This window comes from Papilio machaon, chromosome 3 (genome assembly GCF_912999745.1).
Source record: "Papilio machaon chromosome 3, ilPapMach1.1, whole genome shotgun sequence".
Classification (NCBI taxonomy): Eukaryota; Metazoa; Arthropoda; class Insecta; order Lepidoptera; family Papilionidae; genus Papilio; species Papilio machaon.
This window is the reverse complement of record NC_059988.1, coordinates 367403-393955: the sequence shown is the minus strand read 5'-3', so window position 1 is coordinate 393955 and position 26553 is coordinate 367403. Positions and strand designations below refer to the sequence as shown.

The window sequence follows — 26553 nt, the reverse complement described above, 5'->3', positions numbered from 1 at the left end:
AATTTCGCAGACAACGGTCCTTAAATATAAATCAGCGAAGCTACGCTGCGCAGTGTCGCGCACGGAATGGCCAACGCGCGGCCATTGCCCAGCGCCGGAGAAAGCGCTGTGCGATCAGCTGACAATTGCACACTCGAAGGAAATTTTATGTTGTTTATAGTAAAAATACTTATAAATATATATCAAATGTGTTTAGTAAACGTTATTAATGGTACAAATATGAGATTAACTTAATAATATCCTAAATATTGTTCGTCATTGAACACTTTGTTTTGAATTTGACTTATGACCGCCGTTTATTGTCAAATTTAAGTCTAAGTAATGTTTAAATCAGATAAGAAAAAACTAATGTTTAATTAGAAAAATCTTTAATTAAACGGTATAATATTTGTTATACCTGTGACTGTATAATCTCAGTAAAATGTGTTGCTACCAGATGTGTATTACTATAAGGTTAAGAAATTTTACAAAAACATAGTAAATGACAACATGCGTATATGCAAATTCGGTGGATCTTTAAGATTATATTAGTAAGTCAAATATAAATATGAGTCAGCTATTTAAAAGAACGTCATAACTACTTACGCAAGCCCCGCCGTGATCCTTGAACGATTTACAATTTTTATTGAAAACTTGGTTTTTACAGAATGCAAAATGATTAACACAGTACCTCGCAATAGGAAAAAAAAATGAATTTCAATTGTTACCAAAGAAACCAATAAAAAAATAAAATAATAAAAAGATAACATTCGATTTGTCTCGTCACAGATGTATATTCAATGTAAAAGCTCACGATTAAATTTGTGATCAAATTGAGAAAGAAATTTCAAAACACGACTATGAAATTGATTGCGGAATATGGTACACCCTTTAGTATCTAACTGCTGCTTAGAAATCTTTACATTATATCAAATCCTTCATCCTCATCCCGATCCTTATCTCTGACGAAATAGAGATAAGAATGTTTTAAACGGATATTTTGGTCCCAGAAACCCACGGTTAGTGTAGCAGTATAACATCTGACATGTTCTGCAAATGCAAATGTACGCACTTTGGTCAAAACATCAATCAGTGTAACATCGTAGTGAAACTGCCACAGTTGCACTTGACATGAAGCGGCGCGGCGGCGCATGGTCATTGCCGCGACGTGCGCGCGCGCATCTCGGCCGCGCGAGTGAAAGTCGAAACCCCCTCCCGCGCCGCCAGTGCACCCCGCACGCCCCGCTGTATATGTGTCAGTGGCGGACCCGGCTAGGTCTACGTTTCTAGCTCACCTACGTGACATGTCAACTGCGCGAGTGCCTGTAGTACAAACACTTGAATATCTACTACACGAACGTATTCATATTATAGAAATAGTTTTAAAACATATGTGACAAACATAACAACTATGGAACTTAAGTTCTTCATTTGAAGAAAGTTTAAGATCGAAGTAATCTTTTTTATCATAACTATTTTTTTAGAGAAGCAAGTTTTTAATTTTTTTTGATTTCTAACTGATGTTAATTTTATTATTTACTGTCAATGTATTCCTATTTTTTTAAATCTTAATGTTTTAAGCAAAAAATAAAATTGTATTTTAGCGGAATGTCTTAATAAGTTATTCGTAAAAGTTGAAAGCTTATTTAAAACTTAGACAACGCGATTAAAGTTTGAACACATTTTTAAGTAACCTAACTTAACTATAGTATGACATGTATGACTAATTCTAAGTATAATAACTATTCAAGTTAGCTGTTAAGAAATACACAGGGTCGTCCAAATCATTGTCAGGTCTAAACAGTAAGGTCGAGTGAGGCATCGCCTAGCTCCGTGGTGGCAAGTTTTGACATGTGAGTCACAGCGCAGGCGCGCGGTGAAGCAACCTGGTAGGCGGCAGGAAATATGAATCCTAATTGATACTATTAAGTGTTTTGATAATGTTACTAAGCAACCTAACTTAGATTAAACTCATATTACATCGATTAAAACGAAATCTCGATTATGGTAACCAAAATTGAAGATTTCAGCTAACGATATGTAACTGCCGAGTAAACAATACAATACCGGTTAATGCGACTAAATAGTGCTGGTCCATTCAATGTCGTTACAACCGGTTGTAACTGTGTTTGTATTTTAGAATGTAACTAGCTGTCGCCCGCGACTCCATCAAAAACAGCTCAAATACAGCATTTCAGCAAGATCCGTTTAGCTGTTCTGAAGATACCTTCTAACAAACATCCATCCATCCATACATCTTAATTTATAATATTAGTAAGATTAGGATATTGTTATTGGAATTTATTAAATTACTTGTATGGATAATATTTATCAGGCATTTAAATGCTCTTTCTTGTGAATATGTTAGGTTCAATGATACAAAGCGATTAAGTTCTACAAACTAACTTAACACATTGCAATTCACACCTTGCAGCGTCAATCTTCGTTAAGTTATTCCTAAGTGTAGGCTTAACTTATTTTTGATTTGGTCTTGTTTTATAAGTTGCAGTGGCTCATAAATTACTTAAATTATTGAATAAAATGTACATTTAAAATATTTAATACTTAAAAAAAAGATAAAAAAAACAAGGAGTACTTGTACTTACCTGTAAAATTGTTGTAAGATTTGTAGCGGCAGTGCGGTGTGTGTCAAATCCAAATTAACATTATACACTGTGTGTCCGTCTGTTTGTGAACACTGTAGGGTTCAGAGAGTGCCACTGTACCACTGCCACGCGACAGTCCGGGTTCGACACCAGGCCGAGAAGTGTGGGGCGGGGAACAGACTAGAAACAAGAGACAGAGACGCTGTAGGGATAGAAGATGCTACCAGTACAACTACACAATACTGCTACGCTACTTCACTATAACACTACTCTATGTACAATGTTAGACTGATTTCAAAATTAGGAAAGGTTTAATATAACTCACCTGCTATAACATGCTTTTATAATTTAGAATATCTGACATAATTTATTTTTTAGTTGCGAAAAAACGTTAAAATTTAAATTTAAACGCAAGTATAAGTTTTTTTTTGGCAAAATAAAAAAGAAGAAATAAGGAAAATGGTTAAGTACTTTTTCGTGTTTGAAATAATAAGATAAAGTGAAATAAAAAATTATGAAATTGAATCAATAATTATAATCAAAATCACTCTTTTTAAAGTTTAGTGCGACGTGACACATTACTATTTGTGTTTTTTTTTCTTATTTGTATTGTCAATAGAATTTGTGGTATATTATAAAAGCAAATAAACTTTAATGTATGTCGTCGCGGCGCGAGCGCCGTTAAAACTGTAAAAAAAAACTGTCAAATGACCTTCGAGTTATCAAACGAAAACTAAATGCGGATAGAGACGTTCGGAAAAGAGCACTTTTCCGTGTCAATACCCGCGGGCGCTGCGACGCGACGACCTATCTCATCTGACATCTACACACTATCGAAACACAGGCCGCATGCGGTTAGTCAAAAATAAAGCGAGTTAAAAGAAAAAGAAAGAAAAAAGATTGGAAAACATGTGATTGGCATGAATAAAAGGTAATCGATAGTAAAAAATATTCTCTCGAATATTTACAAAAAAAGGATAGAGATAGTTAAATAAATAAATAAATATAAAACTGGCGTCCAGAGCGAGTATCCACTGTTTAGAAAATCCACGCTTCGCGGCACACGCACGACACTTTATTAATGCCAATTACAAACATTCCCCAAAACACTTCATTTGCTCCGATTATTGGTTGGAAAAAGAAAATTTTGACAAAAAATAATGATATGGAACAAAAACTGTGTTTTGTCTTTTTTCTCCCGTCTGTTTGAACGTACACTGTTTTGTATCGGGACGTTTGCGGTAGTCACTTTGTTGCGGTCACGATAGTTCTCACTTCACTTCACTTCGCGGTCAGCGCGGGTGTCGCGCGGTCGCAGTCGGCGGAGGAGGCGGTCGCGGGCCGCGCGGTTGCTGCCTGACTGCGGCGCGGGCGCACCCCACTCACTTCCCACCAAAAATTTTCTTCCACCACTAGCCGGCAGGGGCGCCCACCGCGGCCCGCTCGCAGCGCACCTGCCGAGTGCTAGCGAAATGACGACGTCGTCGTCGATAACGACACTACGATGACTGTTTATTGACTGATAAGTATTGTAATTAGAAATTAGTCTTTTCGACTTCTTTGGGTTTTAAAGGAAAATGTTTTTTTTTTTTATCATTAATTAATTATTAATTTATCAATGAATACTCAATCAATTTTTTAGTATCAATGCAATGCAATACTTTTAATAAAATTGACTCTCTTTGTGATTATTAATTTTCTACCTGACGTACTAGTTTCCTCACTTATTTTCCTATAGAACATTTCGCTATATTTCGTATTCGTATCATTAATTCCGTACTTTGACGTTCAAAATGATGTGTGCATTTTTGTAATCTTTAATGCTTTAATGTTTGTAAAAATCTTTTCTGAAAGTCGAAAATTATTAAGAAAAAAAAAATTTATTGAATGCGACGCATTTCTCCGAGCGTTGAGGTGCCCTGACCCGCGCTATCTCCATTGCGTACACGCACACGGTCGCTTCGCGCACGCACACACCGGCGCGTAGGCCTACAGACCTACAAACGGTACTTTCACTCCATAACACTCTTTACTACTTGCTAATAAGTTCCAATATCGAACATCAAAAAAGTAACCAGCTTTTGGACAATCAGCTGGTAAGTAGGACAATCCAATGGTTTTATGGACCCTACAGGGCCTCGCAAGGTCCTCTCTTTAAGGCCGCTTCGGTCAATAATTTCTTTTGATAGCCTTTAAAGGATTTTTGAGTATTAAATAATTAACACATTCTCATTTTTATTTACTTCTTTGTATGAAGTGGAAACGGTAACTTGAGCTTTTTATATTATTTTACATAATGATTTGCAAGATTTTTGTCTTATGGAAATACACGTAGAAAGTACTTCATTGGGTTAATCACTTTTAAGAGTATGTGAGAAAATTTCTCTTCTTTATGTCGCAATTATGTGTATAATAGAATATCCAGCCCCACGATTTTCACAACATAAACGAGTTAAGCTTCGCAAATGACTGAATCACTTTTGGCGACTTTTATTTTTGCCGTTTTAATTAAAATGATAGTTTTAACTGTCGATAACAAAAGGTTGGTAGCCGTTGACACAATGATACGAGTATATCATTAAATTGAAGAAAACAGAATATCCTCTTTCTGTGCGACTTCTCCTCCGTTGATTAAAGGTAGGCAACGCATCTGCAATTGCAAATATCCATGGGCAGCGGTGGCTTCGCTATTTCGGCGAATTAAGGTAGCTGCTTGTTAGTTTGTCATGTTTTGATATAAAAAATCAAAATAAATGAAGCATACATAGCTCTTCTTATAACAAGCTTATTATGCTTAAATTATGCACTTGAGCTATGAAAAAAAATTCCCTAAAAACCTGATACAATCCTAACACATGTCGACGCAATTCTTATCCAAACTACATTTCAATTTAAATCAATACAAGCTTTAATCATACACTATACGATCTATTATCGCGTAAACGTGTGGTCATTTGACAGGATGGCTAGTGTCGCCTAGCGTACCGTAATGTGTAGCTGTACACGTGAAGAGCACAATTTCGGCGTGATACCACTCAGTACAACGTTGCCTACAATGTTCTTAACCCTTAAATCTCTCTATATAACATAGTTGTTAGAAGGGAGAGGCAGAAACAAAACAAGTCCTTTACAGCAGTTTATTTGTAGAATTAAGAGTTGATTACGGGATATGTATTATATTTTCCAATCCAGACGGTCAGTCTGGTCACAGCTTCTTTAGCTGAGAGTTTTCACTACCGAAACATCTGTAAAGATTTTTTTTTTTTGTTAACATACTGAGAGGCATAACAATATGCTTTTTATGTATGTTTTGACAGTAGACATGTACTCTTAAGATTTTTACATTCCCTTAGTGACATTACCTAAATGTCAATCGATTAATTTATAATTTTAAAAATATAATTAAGCTCTAAAGGTCTTATTTGAAGTTTCTGTATAGAATGTGTCAACATTAACACTCTGTTTTCTCGACATATATCTTGTTTTTGTACCGCTCTAGAGGTAAGAAGGTTAATGTATGTGACGAGTATTTATGTAGACGTTTCAATGAATTTTTATCTATACAAATGGTATTTTTAGACTATATCAAGGACTGCGTTAGGTATTATATAGTCATGTTATTTATCTTAATTGATTAAAGTTTCTTGTAAATTAATACTATTTTGTTAGCATTCTTTTATGATATAAATAATTAAGTATATAGAATAATATACAGATAAATAATAATAAAGACAGCAAAGTTTTTTTTTAATGAAACACGAACCCTCAGTATGATAAATTTTGTTCTACAAAATCAATCAATCTTCGGTCAGAAAATGTATGGATTTACAGGGCATTTAATATTTATTTAACTTCATATCAAATATCGAATTTCAACGAAACGATTATGGTTTCTTAAGGTAGCTTTATTGAGGTGTAAGAAACCAATCGCGGCTTCAAACAGACCAATGCGTTTTTAGTTCATACATCAACCACAAGAAGCCGCCAATGCCCGAAAAAGACCTCGAACTGTTCATAAAAATGTATTTACACCGCTTCAGAAACTAGATCGCTAATTTACGGTAAATTCAGCCGTTATCCGTGTTCTGATAGAGTGGCCAATTTACATTAATTAGATATGTTTTATTTATAATTAAATAGTTTTACTATTCATGATTTATGCATTATTTAAAAAAAAATATGTTTATTTCCACTCAACGCTGTACAGTTTTAGTTCATCATATGAAAAGAAAAAATTTATAGTCTATATAATTTGTTTCTGAAATCAATTACTGAGTCTGTTTTCATTTACTGAATTGTAGTTTATATCGCTAATAGTTACTGCTTTTTGTATTGTAAAGTATATCACAATTTCTACGTGTTGACTACAAACCTTCAATCAATTGAAGGTGAACCTTTACGTATCAACCTGTCAGTTTCAGTTTCAGTTTGACGCAGTGATCACTCGTGTTTGATACGCTGTGTTACTTAAAATATCTCAGATTTTTTTTGTAGTCCATTATAAATTTTGTAACCAGTGACGTGCCCAAAATATTGTGCACGCAACTGATAGCACGTGTACTATTGGTTCGTGTGTAATTTTTCCTAGTTTGTGGTCAGTAGGAACTCTCTTGACTACAGCTACTGTACATCTATGACTTCCACTATACCTTTTCTTGTTATTCTACCGAGCAATATATTTTTTGTACACGAATGGACGACATTGTCTGATCATTTTTATAAAATTTTAATATCAATTTGTCATATCTTGTAGTATTAAGAAATATGCAAATACGAGAACGTACAGTAAATCGAATAGGTGAAAATTATCACATCATAAAGTATGAATGTTGTGTGACATTACCTCGATATAAATTCGCTGAAAAGTCAATTCATCAGCACTTAACCCGAACACCCAAGTACACCGCCCATCACAGAGGAGGCACCGCGCATTAAATCGGCACGCATTAATCATTATAATCCACTTCGGAATAAGAGCGAAATTAGCATGAAGCGGGCACACAAAGTGGTGCAATGGGTCGTGTCGGCCGTACCGGTAATATTTCGCTCGTAATTACTCGTTATCCAGCACCGTTGTATGGTGTCATACATCAAATGTAACACATTGTGCGGTAGCCCGTCATTATTAAGATGGATGGCTCGCGAATCGTTTTCCTATAGACTACGCTCGCCGGGTTTCGGACGCGCAGACGATTAGCGGATTGAATGAGCACTTCTCGCCGTGTATTCACTATGCAACTAGTTTTTAGTTTTTAATATAGTTTTTTTATTACATATGAAAAAGAGCAGGAAATGAAATAAAATTGGATGGAGTTAGTTCATTTCTTATCAACACTTTAAAAGTTACTAAGGTTATGTTAAATAAACTTTTTCTAAAAACGAGTCAACAAGCCATACGTTGAACACATAATACATTTACATTAATATAGTTCAGTTATACATTGACTAATTTCTCTTAATCGCTGATTCTTTTCATTCGAGCCACACAGTTATTAGAGGCTACGAATTCGGCTCCTAGCAGCAACTAATGCCGGCGACACACTGCCCCACTTCCAGCGGCACAGTCTGATCCGTTCCTTTGTGTCTCTGCGCTCCTCTTTGTTCTGCACCAGGAAAATAATTCGCTATACACGATATCAATGTGTTAGGCATGTTTTATAAATTAATGCCCTTTTATTTAGTATTATTAGCACTGTGTTGTCTTTTATGTGCTATTTTATATTAATAGGTTTATTCCAGTTAATGGGCAAAGTCAATGGACATCATCGTCTCCTAGCTCTTTTTACATACTACTTTTCCTTACATCTCTATCAGTAATATCTGAATGTACTACTCCCTCTTTAGACTTATTTTGCTATCAGTCTATTACAACTTATTTCGATCTTTCTCTGCTCTATTTCAAGGATAGGAAATTAAATAATAGTCCACAAATACAATGAAGATTGTATCTTTCGTACATATCAGTTAAACACTCAATGAATGTTCTGATAAACGTTTACATGAAATCTATGTACTTGTGCACGTGCGAATACGTTATGTACTGTTATATGTGGCGAGAGATTGCACAACATGTCGTCACTCTGCCGCTAGAGGGCGACGTTTGACTCCCAATTCGCGAGCCGACATCTCATCGCTCCGTTACTCTAAAATTGGGCTCGACTAAGTAGGTAAGTTTTTTTATAGCTATGATTTCTTGGAACGTGTCCGTCTTCTAACTTTATAATAACTATGATAGACTGATTTTGGGTCATTCATGACTACGTAGATTTGCGTTCGTTAAAGGTGCCAATTGTGCGGTCATCTGCCTTTAAGAGTTAGGTATATTAAAATGACAGATTTCACGTTATAATCAACAATATTTCTGTCAACTCATGTAACACCATTTGTACCATATTCTGGCAAATAAATTGATTATTATTATAACTATAAAATTAATACATTACGAGTATAATTAATTAATTCGATATTCCTTTCTTTTAACAAATCATATCACTAATTAATGATTAAATTAAATTGTTTATGTTATTGAAGATGAAATCATAATAAAAGCCTGCACAGTGTGAGTAACTTGGCCCGTGTAAGGTTACAACAGGTGTCTAAGAAAGCAGCAGCTCCTTATAATTAGCGGCCGCTAAACGACTGCCGCAAACCTCTCCATTAAAACATCATCAAACACGTTTAAGCTTGTCCGCGTCGACCAGTCACGTTTTCTATTTAATGTCACTTATATGTCATAAAAAAAGAAATAAAACTGAAATGTAGATCGACAAAATCCATAACTTAACTAGAATTTTTTTTTAAAATGGTACATTTTACCGATTGCATTTTTTTTATATAACTGTGTGAGTAGCTTCAAAACTGAAGAGTTTATTTTTCAGGTGGAATCACGGTCATGGTCTTCTTTATACATATCTTAAAACAAATAAATAAATGAATCCACATGTATTAAAACATAAAGTATCGACAACACGACCTTATGTTAAGTCTTACACCGAAGTAGTACGTTTGTAATTCGGACAAAATGCTTGAAGATTTACGTTCGTACTAGATTCGGCCGCTCGCTGAGCTAACGGTGTAAAGCGGGCCACGGTACTTTGCCAATGCCGAATTATATTCAACGAGTTTGCGAAAAATGCGAAGAATTTTCTACGAATAGACGACGTTGAAGACACGTTTTATTTTATATATTCATTAAATATACTTTACCGTTATTTGTTAGTTCTCACTAAAAATTATCAGTGGGTAAAATATAATTTTATAAAATATAGTTCATAAATAAAGTTTATTTTACATTATTGTTAAATCTCAAAAGTGTTTTAACTTAAGTATTTATTTTTAGTTTGATATATTTTGTACATAAATATAGTGCAATGGAATACGTCTGTCTGTCGATTTGGATTTTAAACATAATTGAATTACTACACTACGTGTAGTACTATAAATTTTAACATTAGTATTAAAAGTTTAAAGAAACTACACTGTTGTATATTTTAGGTACAAGACTTCGTAGCACTACATACAAAAGACTTCAACGCGAGCGTTGACACAAGACAGGGTACACTCAATTGCAAATAAATACGGTTTGTTTGTTTATCTCGTAAATTTAACATTTCGCATTAATAATCTTGATAAACTTGTTAATTACCTAGTTAATTAAACAAAACAGTTATCTATTTATCTTGACGACTTCTTAAGTATATTTTGCGACTATCTATCGCAAAATAGTAAGGCTTTTTATATTTTTTTTTATATTTTTCTCGTTTTTAAAGAAACAAACAATAGTACATCTCTTACATTAAAAAATCATTTCATAGTAAAGTATTTATACGTTTTTCACTTTCTTATGTTAACAGTATTGTTTACAATATGCTCCAAATATGCTATGCATATGGTAATTATAATGTAAGCATTTTTTGTCGTATCTTGAACCTTAAATATGTAAAATTTACATTTGTTTAAAGACTACCAGACATTTGTGAAACTTTCAATTACTTTATTGTCATTTGTTCAAAGTATATAAGTTATGTAAACATATAAAAATCACTTGAGCGGCATCACTTTGGTGGTTCAACAAAATTAAATTTGCTGTTAAGCCAACCTTGTTACAGTGAGCGGAATACTTGCTTAAAGGTGAAGAATTAAGTTGGGATGCTATTAGTAACGGTCACTCGTGTATTGACCGTTTAGTCACGGCATCACCGAAATTGCGGCCTCTATAAACAAACATACCTGATGTTGTAAAGGTTTAAATAGAAACAGTTGCGTTTGTTTGTTTGAATAAAAATTTATTATTTTATTGCTGCAAGTTTGGGTAATTGACTCTGTTTACAATATTGTTTTGAATAGATGACAGGTAAAGGGAAGGCGGTGTCTTTAATGTTATGAAGTATTATTTTAGGACTGCCTGTCCTACTACATTTCATATTCAGATAACTTTACTGTTACGACTTACTTAAATACTGATAATTATCCTTTATCTTTCTACTAACTTATGTACTTATTTTGATATTTTGGAATTGTATTATAATACTTTTCGACCGCTTAAATATTAATTATTATTAGTAAAACAATGAGTAGTGCTTTCTTAAACGCTAGCAAAGTATTTGAAACTGCTATGATGTTATACCACAACCTTCTATTACCTACTAATATTGTAAAAATATTAATATTATTTAATTTAAGAATAGCTATTAGTTATGTGTTTCACAAGCTACGTGTTTCACAGCTCAGCGGATTTGCGGTATGTCCGCCAACTCGGCTGTTTTGTCTCGATATTTCCTCTGTGATCGACTACAACATCTCCGAGTAACAAAACCAGATGGCGCTGTCTTCACCGTTTTCTCTTCGTGATAAACTGACAGGTTTTATTTTTTAAATCGCTAACACAGAATGTGCGGTGGTTTTACTTTGATATGTAGATCAAGATATTCAATAAAAAATAAACAGTTTTCCATATCAATGGTCTAAATCTAACTCTTTTATCACTGTTTTTATTAATGGGAATATTCCACAGAAAAATATTCATATGACCTAGAAATATTGAATATTGATCGATAAAATCTTCTTTGTCAGTTTTGTAAAGTCATAAATTCTTATATTTAACACACTTGAGCCTTTATTTTTATCTTAAGTCAGTAAAGCTGTAATTATTATTTTAAAAAACATTATTGATTCCTTTAAAAAGTTAAATATGCATATCTAATCATTTGTTTCTTAAGGTTAAGAAATGTTTTGCTGTTTTTTGTTAGACTAAACAAGAACAAACATATGTTGCAAAAGCAATAACTTTTCTTCAAACAAAGAATTGTCATAATATCGAGCTTTCTTTCTTTCAATGTACATAATCATTGCGTTTGAACTCGTCTTTATACTTCGTCAATATTTTACCTAGTTTCGTTCACGGTCAGACGAGAAACACGTGTGCGAGAACTTTTAACTTATAAGTATCTATTGTAACTATTTTATCTTTCATTGCATTTCTAAGTTTGTTTAGAACCATAATTATCAGCACGCGTTGTTGCATTTCCTTTTGTTGTAAAAAAGTTAAATTTCTTCGGTCTTTAAAACAATCAACAGGACCATAAAATATTGTCATTTAACAATACGCTAGTTCAAGTATTACCATATTATTAGAACATACATCTACTAAAATGCTATTTTATTTAACGTTTTTCTAGTAAATTTCTTTATTATTTTTATTCCTAGACAAAACATGAATACAAAACCTTTTAAAAATAACCGATTTCTACGCGCCAGTTTCATCTCATTCTGATAACAATATCATTAAACAACATTTTCAATACAAGAACGTATTTATGTGACAGGTACAAAGTATAAACGTTCATAAGATAATTTAATGACATGTTCCACACCGCCGCGCCGCCGCTGGGTGATTGTGATACGAGTACGAAGAGGTGTGAACATTTCTGCACGTTATACTTTACAAACCAGGTTATAATTCGGTAAAGCGCACCAACTTCTCGCGCTGGGATAATTGCGCTCGCATTACAAGACTAGTGGTCATATGCGACTTCGTCTACGCGGAAGTAAAAAAATTGCACCCTAAGTTACAGTGTCGTTCGAAATTGCAAGCAGTCGTACAATTTCAATGGCAATATAAATCGATTTGTTTTTTTAGGAAATAATTCCATTTCAGAGTTTCATAACAGTTCAAAAGACTGCAATAGATTGTAAACCAAAATGTGTATAATAAAAGTTCATCTATTATTAACGTGAAATATTATAATAATTGCTTAAGTAATCTCTAGATGGGATAAGTTTTAATATTTAAAGTCCTATTAAACTTTAAATAAAGAGTAACTTGGATATTCTCGCTTTATTTTCTTAAAATTTACACGAAATCAGAGCGAATCGAATCTGCACGATCGATTAAGTACTCTGGGAGAGTTCGCTGACAGACAGAGGACCAGATTGAACCTTAACCACAGGCTGTGCACAGTAATGACAGACTCGAGTGTCGCTCATACGCGACAGGGGGCGTTCCATTCGCCCCGCTCAAATCCAGATAATTCACAGTCCTGTTATATATTTTACAGTCTTTAACCTACTGAATAAAGTAGTTTTAAGGTTTGCGTGAACTTTCAAGGCCTCGAGGAACTGTCATTCATCGAGTGAAGCACGCAATATTTCTCATATCGGTTTTCTTTGACAAAGTTTTACACGTTACTTACTCTTTGACAAATGTAGTAAAGTAACTTAAGAAGGTGGAGTATAAAAAATAATAAGCCATTTAAGCCCTAGATATTGAGAATAATAATAAAGTAGTTGATGTCAATTCAAACTGCAAGGAACGTAAAATTTATCATCGGCAAGAATTCTACATCACTTTATTACAAAAAAAAGTACGTTTCCTACTAAAAAAAACACATTATTCATTTTGTTTCTACAAATTCCAGTGGCACTTCAATATACAATTGGTTGCCTATAAATGTATCAAAATAACACAAAAAATCAATTGTGAAAAAATTGTCTTTGCGCAATTGGTAGCCGAAGGTATACAAAGGATAGGTGGGCGGCGGACGACACGAAACAATGATCCATCCGCCATGTCCTCAAACAAGGGAAACTGAAACATCTTCTGTACAACAACCACGCTTCATTATGAACTACAAAACTTCAGCTTAAATAGAACAGGATCTTCTTAAAGTAACCTAATAGCTAGATGTCACATATTAGTGCACCTTTATCAATTACGTAAATACGTTTACATTATAGTATAATAAAGTGGTGAAGAACAAATAATGAATTGGAATGATTTTGCGTTTTAAATGGTGTTCCAAATACCTATGTCTTTCATTACAACATATTATTTCCTTTATGTTCATTTTTGTATATTATTTTTTTTTCTAACACTAAACAGAGCATTTGCAACTCTTCTGTTGGTATGCATAGTTGTTGTGCAGTAAAGCTAAAAACACTTTAACTTTACAAGTACGGTGATAAAGACAATAAGTCACCTATCATAAAAGCTTACGTGAAACTTCAGTAGCCTAATTACACGCCGCCGACACCAGGGGGCGTTTTCTTAGAATCAAATTGAAGCAGGTTCCGATGTGCCACCGAGCTTATAGTACCTGTCGCATTGTGCAAGCCAATAAATCCGTCACAGCGCCCCCTACAGGTGAGACAGTGACACAATAGATCAAAAAGTTAGTCAGAAATAAATATTTTGGTGGACAATTGTATCCCAACACTGGCACAGCGGGGAGCTCGCTTCTGGTTTTAATAAGCGAAACGATGACAGCTTGTTGTACTTTGACGATTTTCAAATATTTTAAGCTTCACGTCTATTTATAGCTTTTGAATAAATTGTACAATGTAAATTTTTCACGATTCCCAAAAAGGCATTTTTTTTAATGACCAACAAGCGTGGCACTTACACATATAATTAGGAAAAGGCTTACTTAAAGGAATGAGGCCAATTTTCGCTGCTTACTCACACGAGATACAGACCAAAGCCTTTCGATCTCAAAAACTTTCAGAAAATTATTTGAATTAGATTTTCACATAAAACTATTGAACTGCAGATATAGTGTTAAAGCACCATCTATCGTTATATTTCGTAAACTTGTCAACAATTGCTTTGTCGACGGCCATCGACATTTATTAAAATTCCACAAGATGGCACTGTTCTCAAAAACGAAACGGTCAATTGCATTTGCTTGTAATTTTAGTTTTTATGAATACAAAAAAAGGTAAAAACCTTAGGCAATTATTTTCAAAATGTTATGCTGTGGGATACAGAAATAGTAAATTATGAAATCGTAAGTTTTGATGAATTATCTAGTAACTTTAGATACCTAGCGCGAATTAACAAAATGCCTGATAAAAAGTAATAGCAAATACTTATTTATAACACAGGATCTAATCACATAGTTATTATAACTCAACTTAGTTGTTTGATATTATTAATGTGTCGTGATTGAGCAAATTCCTTTACAAATGTTTAAAAAAAACAGTTTATTGCACTGAAATTTTTCTCACATGATAACGCGTCATACTCATCACAACATAATAATGATTACAAGCGTAATTCCGTTTGAATAAAAACAAGAGTTAAAAATCGCTCTATTTATCCAAACTATTATTAACTGACACATAAACTAATCCGTTAAATTTTAACACTTATCCAAATTAGCTTTTATTTCAAGGGGTAATGGTTGAATTTAAATTGACAACAAAACAATACAATTTATAAACAGACACGATAAAAACGTGCATGTAATTAACCCGCTAGTTAATTATGATACGTTAACCTCTTGACTAGAGTAAAGCAAAATGTTGTATTAAATTTTTCAAGATTTTTTCATTTCTCTGTAGCGGCTAGAGTAAAGACAATTATAGCACGAATTAAAAGAAATTGCTATGAGAATTAGTAATGATTATCCAGTAGCTTAGGCCTCTATAACGAGCTAATATTTTTTTTATTTTAGCATTGTCACCTCTATGTTTTCATTACTCTATAAAGGACAGGATGTGGTCGTTGTTTGCAAGGTTAATTTTTATTACATTTCTATACAAATCCATTTTAACAATTAAATTAATGTTTGTCCTTTTTACTTAATATTCACAGTTCAAACTATTAATTAATGCTCAAGCTCAATTATGAGCTGATATTAGGCGCCCCGACCAACTTTGTAATGACAAACTATAATTTGTTAGTTTTTAAATAATCAATCAGTTTCGATAGTACAGTGAATGCGAATAGAATCTCAGTTGGAATTGGTTCATGCGGTCAATGACACAGTACTGCCTTGGCCGGGAATCGAACCGGGCCGTAGTCATGGCACCGCCGCCACAACACCTCGCCTGCCACCTCGTGAACGAATATCAGGTCATTCTGGTTCCATAAGAAAATTAACCTAATTTTCTAATGTATATTTCTTTATAATTGAACCCGTATTAAGTTGCTTTTAACTAAAGTTACTTCCCTTTCTCATATTTTTCTTAATAATAATAATAATAATAATAAAGCCTTGTTTATTTTATTTCCATATCTTACATTTACAATTGTATATCCTACTTTATTTGTTAGTATTGTTAGTTTTCACTTATGTTTAATATGTACAAGTTTAAGTGTTAGTATGGTTAGTTATTTTTCTTACATTTTGTTAATCTGTGAGTACACTCTGATTTTAAACATCTCTGAATTATTACAGTCTACATTAAAGAGATTTCAGTATTTTTCAGAAATTATGTGAAAGATAAAACATTTGCGTATTTGTCTTCTCTGAAAAGTATAGAAGTACCTTAGATACTGTAATAAACATCTCTGAATACACTACAATTTAAATTAATAACTTTGAAGTTATTTTACACGTCCTAAACCAAAAATTATTGGCCAATATCAATAAATTTTACATTTTATTTTACTAATAACATCGCAAGATACCGAAAAAATTACGAAAAGTCCAAAAGCCATAAATTGCTTTCAACATCATTACGACAATTACGATATCAATACGACAATATTCGATATCCTTGAAGCCAATTAAAGACAATTAAAAAGTGACTTTTCCGACGCAATCAGTCGATGGAGTTCCGCATTGCGAAAAGTTGAAAGTTCACGTGAAAAGTTCAACAACACACGCACGAAAATAAAAGGACATGATTTATTTTTATGATACGGTAAATGTTTTCTGCATGTTTCTTTGTAAGTAACACTTCAAGAGTCCAGAAAATTATAATGGGCATTAAAATAAATCTCTGTTTTGTCTAACATATTGTTCTTAGAAATCCACGGTTAGTGACTGTTCATCAGTGTTGAGGTCACATCCTCGATGCATGTTTATTTGACAAACATTCGCTAGTAATGTCAATAGTAGTTAATTTTTAAAGCTCTTTCAATACTTTTGTGATGTCAAAAATTTACGGTATATAAAAGTGTCTCGTTGTCGTTGTTTATAAATTTTCTTTATTAATTTATTTATTAAGATTAAACTTGTTTGTAATATGTTATAGATTACACGTGACACGTGAGAAAAAGCAGAAGCGAGTGGCGCGGAGCTGTCACGGTTCGTGGCGTCGGCAGGGTCATGTGGTGTTTCGGTTACGATGAGTCTCCACTATCGTAGCAACTGTGTAGTTAATTGTGGTCCCTCTCATCCTGTTCCAAAAAACAAACATAGCAATAGTTTTCAATACACGGTTACTGGTCCTGACAAAAATATAAAAGATTTCTTTACCATTCTTAAAGCAGTTGTATATATCAATAACCTGTTTACTTAAGTAAATCTGAATTCAAAGAATAAGAAGACCACAAGGGAATTCTTATAAATTGAAAAGAAATATTTGTTCACGAAGTTACTTTTTTGCTGGAACCAAAAAAAGTACAATGTTAAGGTAAATTAAACGTAACCTTTGTAAGTTCGTTGAGATTTCCGAAACAAACAGGAAAAAGGATCTTCAAGGCACAACGGTCGTTGACAAGGAGGTCGATGATAAAGTACTGGTTAAAAATGATCAAGCCAATTATGTAGTTTTATAATTATTGACATTCGATCGAGGAAGGCAGAGCAGACACCGGCCGTGACAGAACTCACTGCATACATGAATAATGGACTGTATTTAATTTTTGTAATGGATTACGATTATCGATAAGGTAAACGAAATACCAAAAAAAAAGAGAAAAAAAATCACAATACTTAAAATTACATTCGAAAAACATTGAGGATATTTTGTTATTCTCCGGATGTGTTCAAATCGGAGACTAGACAGTACTCCGTCAAGACGACGGCCGAACCATGTTTTTTTCATATATAAAAAGATTTAACAAAGAATATTGCTTGCCAAGCTGTAAAGCTTAACGGCGAGCAACTTCTCGAACGCAATTTAGAAATTTTTAATACCCCTGTAACCTATACATGTCACATAAGGTAAAGAGAAAACCAGTTAATTTAACAATCTCAATAGCGAAGGAATTCTTCATTTCAGCAAATAGTTTTCTAATTAATAGTCTTAGAGCTAACTAAGAATTTTCCAGTGACATCGACTATTCTAGAACACAACACAAGGGGACTATCACCGCAAATGTTACGGAACTTAACTGCTTATTTGTAATTACGTTACGATCATTAAGTTTTATTGCTTTAACCCGATACCGCTGAGGCGCGATCCGACATTTTCATTACCCTTTTTATTACTAAGCATTCTTATGCAAAACCTTTGAGAAAACATTAAACATGAAATGAGTATATTGATATTAAATAATTATCCGCAATTTTCCACTTAAACATTCCTACAGACATATTATGATCCGTTTAATTGTGTTTTTATATATGTGCTCTAGGCTGTGAAAACTTTAAAGTTTCTAAAACTTGATAATTTCCTAAAATGTTTATTGTGGATTTTTTCTATTAGTATTTCACCTAATTATTGTTTCATCTTATATCTTATCCTACTAATATTATAATTACGAATGTTTAAAGGGATGGATGTTTGTTACAAGGTATCTCCAGAACGGCTCAACGGATCTCGATAAAATTTGGCATTGATGTAGAGCAGGGATCCCCAAACTATTTTGGACAAGTGACTCCCCTTTTCCAAAATGAACTGTTACCACAGACCCCATGGCCAAATTACCTACTTTTAAGATCAATTATTATTATTATTTTTCATACTGACTTAGGTCAATAGAAGAACACGTAAGAATAAGGAATGCTTTAAGTTCAATATCGACCCCTTTGAGAATCCCTGTTGTAGAGCATAGTCTGGAAGAACACATAGGCAACGAGCCGAGCTAGCCGCCGGCGACAGCTAGTCAATTATAAAGTGCAATTCAGTTATCACTAAACACATAAGGTGTTTTATAATATAAAAAAAACATCAGTCCTCAGAGAACATTCATAAAACCTGTACCTGTGATTATGTGAAACGTATATTATTATGCATAATTAGAATCAAGTGTTTTTAATTATCACAAATGAAACATCAATGAACTCTCATTTACACGTGTGTATGTAATATCATACTTCATAGATATATTATGCAACTGAATGTCTTATATAATACTAGCCGTAGTTTTAAAATACACCCATTTAACTGCTCAGTTCAGTTTACAATAATTCATGAGTGTTTTGTTTCATTTTATTATGCAATTTAAATTTATCTTTGGAACAAATGTGAATCGCACTTTGATGACTGCGTTGAAATCTAATACTGCGTTGAAATTATAATATAAGAAAAGTTTTATTCGGTTTTCCGGAAGTACATGATGTATACATAATGTACAAATATATTTAAAGTTGCACACTTACTCTTGATAATACTTACAATGATATTTTTCTCGAACAAAATTGTAGAATTTGCTTCAGTCACCTATGTTTCAAACAGCCCACGTATAATTTAATAAAATAAACATCTTACTAATTCTTACTTACATTACATGCAAAAGTTTGGATGTATGGATTGATCTTTGTTAGAAGTTATTTCCAGAACAGTTCAACTGACCTCGATGAAATTTGGCATAAATCTAGAGTACAATCTGGAAGAACTCGTACATTACAAAGTTTTTATTTTACTTCCGAGTAGATGGAGTCAGGGATTGCAGGTAAAATAATAAAGCAAACTCTGTTTACAGATTGCACATGCCTATTGGTACTAGTAAGTACATGGAACATCAGGTGTACTGTTGGCTTTACTTCAAGAAGAATAGAAAAAGAAAGAAGATGTAATTTAAATCAATATCACATTCTACCTAAAAACTATATCGTATATAAGAAGTATATTGCATAGCTATGTGTTGCTACACATGTCTTCATGGTGTGGTCACGTTACTCTACATCGTATTGAAATAGTTTAGCAACAAGTTTTATAGACGATGGATCTCTGCAACTCTTCGACCTTTACCCAGTTTGGTACGATCACTTTCTCTCGCTTCCTCGTGACAGGTAACCGAGTACCGGCAGCTAGATATGATAAATATTCATTTTGGTTTTGAAAGTAAAGTTGGCGCCGTAAATAGTTACTTTATGTTTGTAATTAAAAAAAATGTTTAACAGTGATATTAATAAGTATTTAAGAAACTAAATGAATATTAACTTTTACATATGTTACACAATAGCTGCTAAAACTGCATTATGAAGAAACAGGATCTTTTGTTATTACAAAAATAATACAAATAATAAAAGAAACGATTCATACACGCGCAAACACTCACGCACACACACAAAGACATACACACTGCATAAATATTACCTATTTGAGACCTAGATTAAGAGAAGGCACTACTTCCTGTAATGCAGATCCCCACTGACCACAGGAGACAGAGTCCAGAGTTCAGAGAAATTGTAAAATCTTGTAGATCAATAAAATTTATTATTATTATTACATAAAGGATTAAATAAAAGATTGTTTATTATGTCATTTTCTTATTTTATTTTCTCCAAAATTTTCTTCACTACTTACAATTATTTAATGAATGACACGATTGAAAGTGACGAAACATGGAATGTACCTAAGTATCTACGGACCTTCGCGTATGTTACGACATAGCTAAGTTATCGTACGGTAAGTTATTAAAACAATATAATAAATACGGACGATTGTAAAGACGCGGTCATTCAAAACAAGTTAAAATAAAAATCTCAAATATTTTACAAAATTGAAATAAATTTTACACTTTAAAATAACTATATATATACAAATATCTAAAAATTAAAAATACATCAACTGGATGAAGTACATCGCGTACCCTGTTATTTACACAAATCTCAATTTTATATATAACATATCTTACGACTAACACGAGACAGTAACTACGGTGTTCCTACATTTCACTTAAAAGCTGTAAGCCTTTGATTTAAACTTCTACACCATTATAGTGTTACCGATAATACTGTCTTTTCCGTTGTCTAAAAATTCAGAATATCCAGATTCGTCGCTGCAAGCGCTGTCGTTGTCGCTTGCATTCTTGTTCATGTTATTATAAACTTCTGTTTCAGTGATAGAGTTGAGACTGTCCATGTCTGTCAGGTTGTCTAGTAACGATTCAAATTTACCTTCAAGGTCAGTTATGGCGGTGGAGTCGGTTCGTAGCGGCGGGTACGTCGAGCGTCGCCTGAAACCATTGCGCTCTCCTATGGGTACATGGTTCACTTCTTCGCTAGGAATCGACTCCAAACTCTCTTCTTCACCATTGATTACTTGAATAGAGTTGGTGTAGTCTATTTTAGTATCTATAAACGAAGCACGTTTAAAAACTTGAACTCTCTCAAATACAGAAGACCTGTCTTCGTCGCTGTCGATTTCCTTTATTTCTTCGTGGGGGAAGTGCGAAGGGAGCGACGTAGGCTCGGCGTCCGAGGAGGTAACCGTGCTCGCGGTCTCGCAGCCGGAAGAAACAGATCCGTCGTCGCTGTCCGTGACGAGGAAGTTACTTTGTGTTAGCAATTTCTTTCGAACGTCGTCGACGCTAATTGCGTTGTCCATATTTTCGTGGGTTTCGGATATCGCCCCCAAAAGTTCAATTGTAGTTTCCGATTTTTCAGTTTCGTTTTGACTAGCTTCGTCGCGGTTATTGTTGGCCGCCTTCAATTGACTATCCTTTACTAGAAGATCGATTAGCTCATCAGTTGCATGTAAATTACTGGCCGATTCTTGTTGCATTCTATTAATAAAACCATCGGGACAAGACAACTTGCGCGGCGATTTCGATTCCTGTCGTCGCCTGTCCAATGACTGGGTGATGCCGAAATTTTCGGAAGCCAAGTTACAAGAGTTTTGCTTCGCGTTCATTTCGGCTTCCTCCTCGTCCTCCTCGGACCACAGCTCCTCAATGGCTCCGAGCTTCGGGGCGGACTTGGACCTCTCCAGCGGCGGTCGATAGTTCGTGGCGCCGACACTCAGCAGTATCTTTCTGCGCGGCATGCTCGGGTTCTCATATACACTGTTGGCAAGACTTAGCCTTGCGTTTTGCTTAGAAATTCTGTCCTTTTTGAATTCGACTAGCGCCTGCTTTAACTTAAACTGTAGTTCCTCGGTTATCTTCTTTGATACGGATTCTTTGGTGCAGAGTACGGCGTGACAGCGAAGCTCGTGTTTTAATTTCTTCCCTTCGTGCCGGTACACCCAGCAGAATAGCTTAGGATAGTGTGGCGGGCTGGCGCAGTAGGTGATGCGATGTGACCAGTACTCGGTTAGGCCATGCTCTTTGGTGAAGCCCTTTAAGCCGGAGTTGGTGACGGACAACTTCATCACAACGTCGGGCTTCGTGGACTGCTGGTAATTTCTCCACAAAGTCGCCAGGGGCTTCTCTATGCAGCTTTCTCCTGAAAAGAAAAAGAAATTTCTTAATCGTAATTTTATATTTGTATAGTTGTTAATGTCTAAATTAATCTGTTATGTTAATATCTTGAAATTATGTAATAAAAATCACTTTTAACATGTTACAAAGATTATAACTTAAGCATCAATAAAATTCAGTTTCGTATGGAAAAAAACTGCTTAAATTTCCTATTCTATTGATTTATATTAAGTAGTGTGAATTAATTCCATCAGATGTGAGTTCCTATTCGCTCTAGCACGATATTTGCACACAGCCAGTTTAGGAATTAGGAAGTGTGTCAATTGAGCGCAGACTGTTACAAAAACGTCGCCTTGGCGGACAACAAAACATCAACGTCTCCTAAAGTTCTAGATTATACCACAGGCTAACTGCAACTTCAATATCTTTGTTAATTTTTACTAAACTTTAATATAATAAAATATATTATGAGATATGTTTTCGGATTCAGAAAGACATTTCAAAAAAAGAAAGTCTAATATATACACACATCAAAAAAGTCTAAGCAACACATACTATTTCATGTTATTAATCAATTATTTTATCATTTTTTTACTAAGTAGGTAATACTTATGTAAACTTTTTTGATCTATAGGACATACTGGCTGGTTGTGAAAAAAAAAATCGAGTATCATTTGTTTTTTTTTTCACAAATTCAAAAGCGAATGCATTTGTTCGAATTTTACAGCGTTTTCTTTGCTTGTTAAAATTTAGTATTCGGTATCAATTTTAAGATTCAAACAATAATTAAAAAAGTTTTGAACAAATTTGAATTTTGAGACATTTTTTACGTTATGGAGCGACGTCATTTGAACGCAGATGAAATGCAGAGAGCTGTAGGGATGTTGCAAGCAGGAAGAACTCAATCTCAGGTATCTCGGTATTTTGGTATCAACAGAAGCGTTATTTGCCGTGTTCATCAGCGTTAAACTAACACGGGTGATCCTGCTGAGCAGCACCCAGGTCGAGGAAGGTGTACAACAACACGGCAAGATCGATACATACAACTGACTGAAAGACGCCAGCCGATGTTAACCGCCCGAGAGATAGGTTTGAGGCTACAAAATTCAAGTAGTGTTGTTGTTAGCTGCCAAACTGTGTGAAATCGATTGCATGAGTATGGCCTACGAGCACGACGGCCAATTAGGTGCCTACCGATACGTCACGGGAATCGCGCTCGTCGAAATGAATGGTTTAGGCAACACATTATATGGACCCGGAAACAATGGGATAAAATTTTATTTTGCGATGAGTCTCGATTTGGGTTCTAGTCTGATACTAGAAGGGTAAGAGTGTACCGTTGTCCTGGAAATACTGAAAGACTGAGGTGGCTTCAGGAAGTGGATCCATACAACGACTTAACAGTTATGGTATGGGCGGGTATGATGAAGAACCGAAAAACAGAGCTCGTTTTTGTAAATGGTAACATGAACGCTGTAAATTACGTTGAGGATGTTCTAAGACCTTATGTCCGTCCATTCGCACAAGCGCTTGGCTTCGATTTCACCTTGATGCATGACAATGCGCGTTCGCATACAGCTTTGCACACACGGGAGTACTTGGCAAGGGAAAACTTCCTGGTATTGCCTTGGCCTGCACAATCGCCAGACCTCAACCCCATCGAGCATGCACGGGACATGCTCCAGAGACGTGTTTTAAATGACTTGGATGGAGTGACAACAACCCAACAACTGATGGACTTACTAAAATTTCATTGGGAGCAATTACCGTAGGATCACATTAACAGTCTCATCGATTCTATGAATAATCAGTGCCAGCAAGATCTCCATAACAGAGGAGACCACACTTTGTATTAATTTATGCAATTTTTGTACAACCATTAAATTTTACTTTAAGTTTAGTTGATTAGGCACCTTACTTTGTACTACGTACAAACATTCCTAACTCGTATTTATTGGTAATTAAGATTATTAAAAAGTAAATAAAAAAAAACAATTGTTGTTTAATATCAAAAAAGCATTAATAAATAATAAAAGTACGAAAATACTAAGGATTTAATCCAAAAACACATTGTAAAATTGAAATTTATATGTGTTGCTTAGACTTTTTTGATGTGTATATTTATCCACTCTATCATTATCTCCACTACAATTTTTCAGTTTAAATTTAGTTTCTAAAAAAAAATCTTTCGCTTAATGCGTGCGGCGATCATCCGCGCTTGGCTTCCTGCGGCTAGTGTAGGCACGCGGTGTTGCTCGCACGTCCGTTACGATCTTGTATATAACTTTCACTTTTATCTTAGCCTGAGATTTTGTCCACCACATAGTATGCAGGTCGTTGACCTCTACGTGTTCGTCGATCGACATTTTTGTGTGGTGTTTTGTAAAATTACGCAATGCATTCGGAGCACGTTTTCACCGATTAGGCTAAGTGGTTGTTATCGTTTTGAAGGCGTGTGGTTCTTTTTCTTTCAGTGCTTTAATTTACAAGTTGATTGGACAAAATTTAGATTGCTTTCATATCATAATAATTTCTTTCAAAAGTAGTATAGGTATTTAAGAAAGAAATAATTATTTGAAAGAATAAATGCGTGGAAATTACTTGCTTAACAGTTTCTTTTGTCGATAAAGACCCTAATGTAATAATCCTTCAATCTTTCCTACGAATCGCATATAAATATAGCTCATATTTTTATGAGTTGCTGCTTAAATCCTTTAAAAACACATTGTTACATATAGGTACACAGAGTATTTCTCGCTAAAAGGTTAAAGCTATTAAAATTAGATATTTCAAAATAATGATATATATGTAATGATTGATTAATAAAATGTTTCTATCAAACAAACAAGTTTATTTGCCTTTTTTGCCACGATAATGATTATTTCAAACACGTTTTTTGCATTGAATAAAATTTCCAGCTCGTCAGCAGTCATTAAAGTAATACATAATGTACCTACAACTAAAAACTTGCAAGACTATGTATTTATGTATCCTGTTATATATCAAATCTTAAAACAACACTTATATATTTGTTTGATAGACCATATTGAGTAAATTATTCTTAAGTGAAAATGTATTTTATAGAGTTAAGCTATTATTACTACATAATTAAACAAATTGCGCTCGCAGTAATTTAAAAAGTAACTCACAATACACAATACAAATTAAATTACGAAATTTACGTCAAACTTCAAAGCCATAGTATGAATACGTGAAGAAACGAACATTTAATGCAGTCTAATCCTAGTCCCTAGTTCAGAACAGCTCAAAGACAGTTGAAGGGCCAATACGACGTACCTACATGTAAGTGGGTGAAGCAAGTACCAAGTGGATAGGAGCGACTTTCTCTCGATCCGACGAGTTGTTGATATCCAGCGAAGGAAGATAACTTTCCCGAAAGGTAAATTTATATATCCTTTGATATTTATATAAGGTTTGAATACGTTTAAACGATGCAAAAACGTAAACGAATCCTATTTAATTAAACTAGACATATAAAAGTTGTCATTAAATAATTATTGAAAAATAATTTAATGTATCAGGCACATTTCATAATGATATAGGTAAGATGCATCGCATCACAGTATTCGATATAATTATGTAAATGTTTTTCTATGCTAACGTTTTAGTAATTGGTAGGTCTTTATAAGCTGCCGCTGAACAAATACGTTTTTCGCGGAATCAAGGTCTCTAGTGAAATGTTTCGCAACGTATTTTCTGTTGTGCAATGCTCGCGAACACATTAATTATGTTTATGATTTTGTTGCAGATTTAACTTCGCTGTGGAATTGCGTAAACGATTTTTTAATGCGGCATAAACACATTTTAATTCAATTCTTATCCTATTTATTAAAATATTTTGTCTATCTATAGCAACTTTTCGTGCAATTTGCAGAAATCTTAATACAAAAGGATTCTTACGTAACTTGCACTAGCCATTACCTGGTCAAAAACAGATTAGATCCGCTATATACCAGTCGTATGCTAATTGCAAAATGCGCAAGTAAATGAAAATATTTCGATGATTTGATGTTACAATTATCCAACGTCTTCGTAATTATTTACCGTGGGTTTCTGAGGCAAAAGAGATATTTTGGTCAGAAACCCACAAATCACACATCTGCCAAACATATAAAAAAACTTCATGAAAAGAAAGCATGCTCTATAGTCTAAAATAAAGAGAAACCTCTCAATTGGAAATGTTTT

At 34.1% G+C, this 26553-nt stretch overlaps 2 protein-coding genes across 5 annotated transcripts in view; both read right to left on the bottom strand.

The window, feature by feature from the left end:
* Positions 1 to 3933, bottom strand: part of LOC106719656 (ichor) — a 28534-nt gene extending 24601 nt beyond the window's left edge. The window contains exons 1-3 of one of the 4 annotated variants that reach the window (XM_014514046.2): positions 3802 to 3933; positions 2911 to 2942; positions 2586 to 2765 (exon numbers count right to left, since the gene is read on the bottom strand). The gene's annotated coding sequence lies outside the window, so the exon portion shown is untranslated. The other 3 variants (XM_014514047.2, XM_014514045.2, XM_045686401.1) reach the window with 3 other exon arrangements.
* A 16806-nt stretch (positions 3934 to 20739) lies between these two features.
* The window catches only part of LOC106719719, a 65097-nt gene continuing 59283 nt past the window's right edge, over positions 20740 to 26553 (bottom strand). Inside the window, exon 3 of the mRNA XM_045686310.1 lies at positions 20740 to 22372. Within this exon, the coding sequence (XP_045542266.1) occupies positions 20913 to 22372 (1460 nt within the window). The 3' untranslated portion in view covers positions 20740 to 20912. The remainder of the gene's footprint in view (positions 22373 to 26553) is intronic.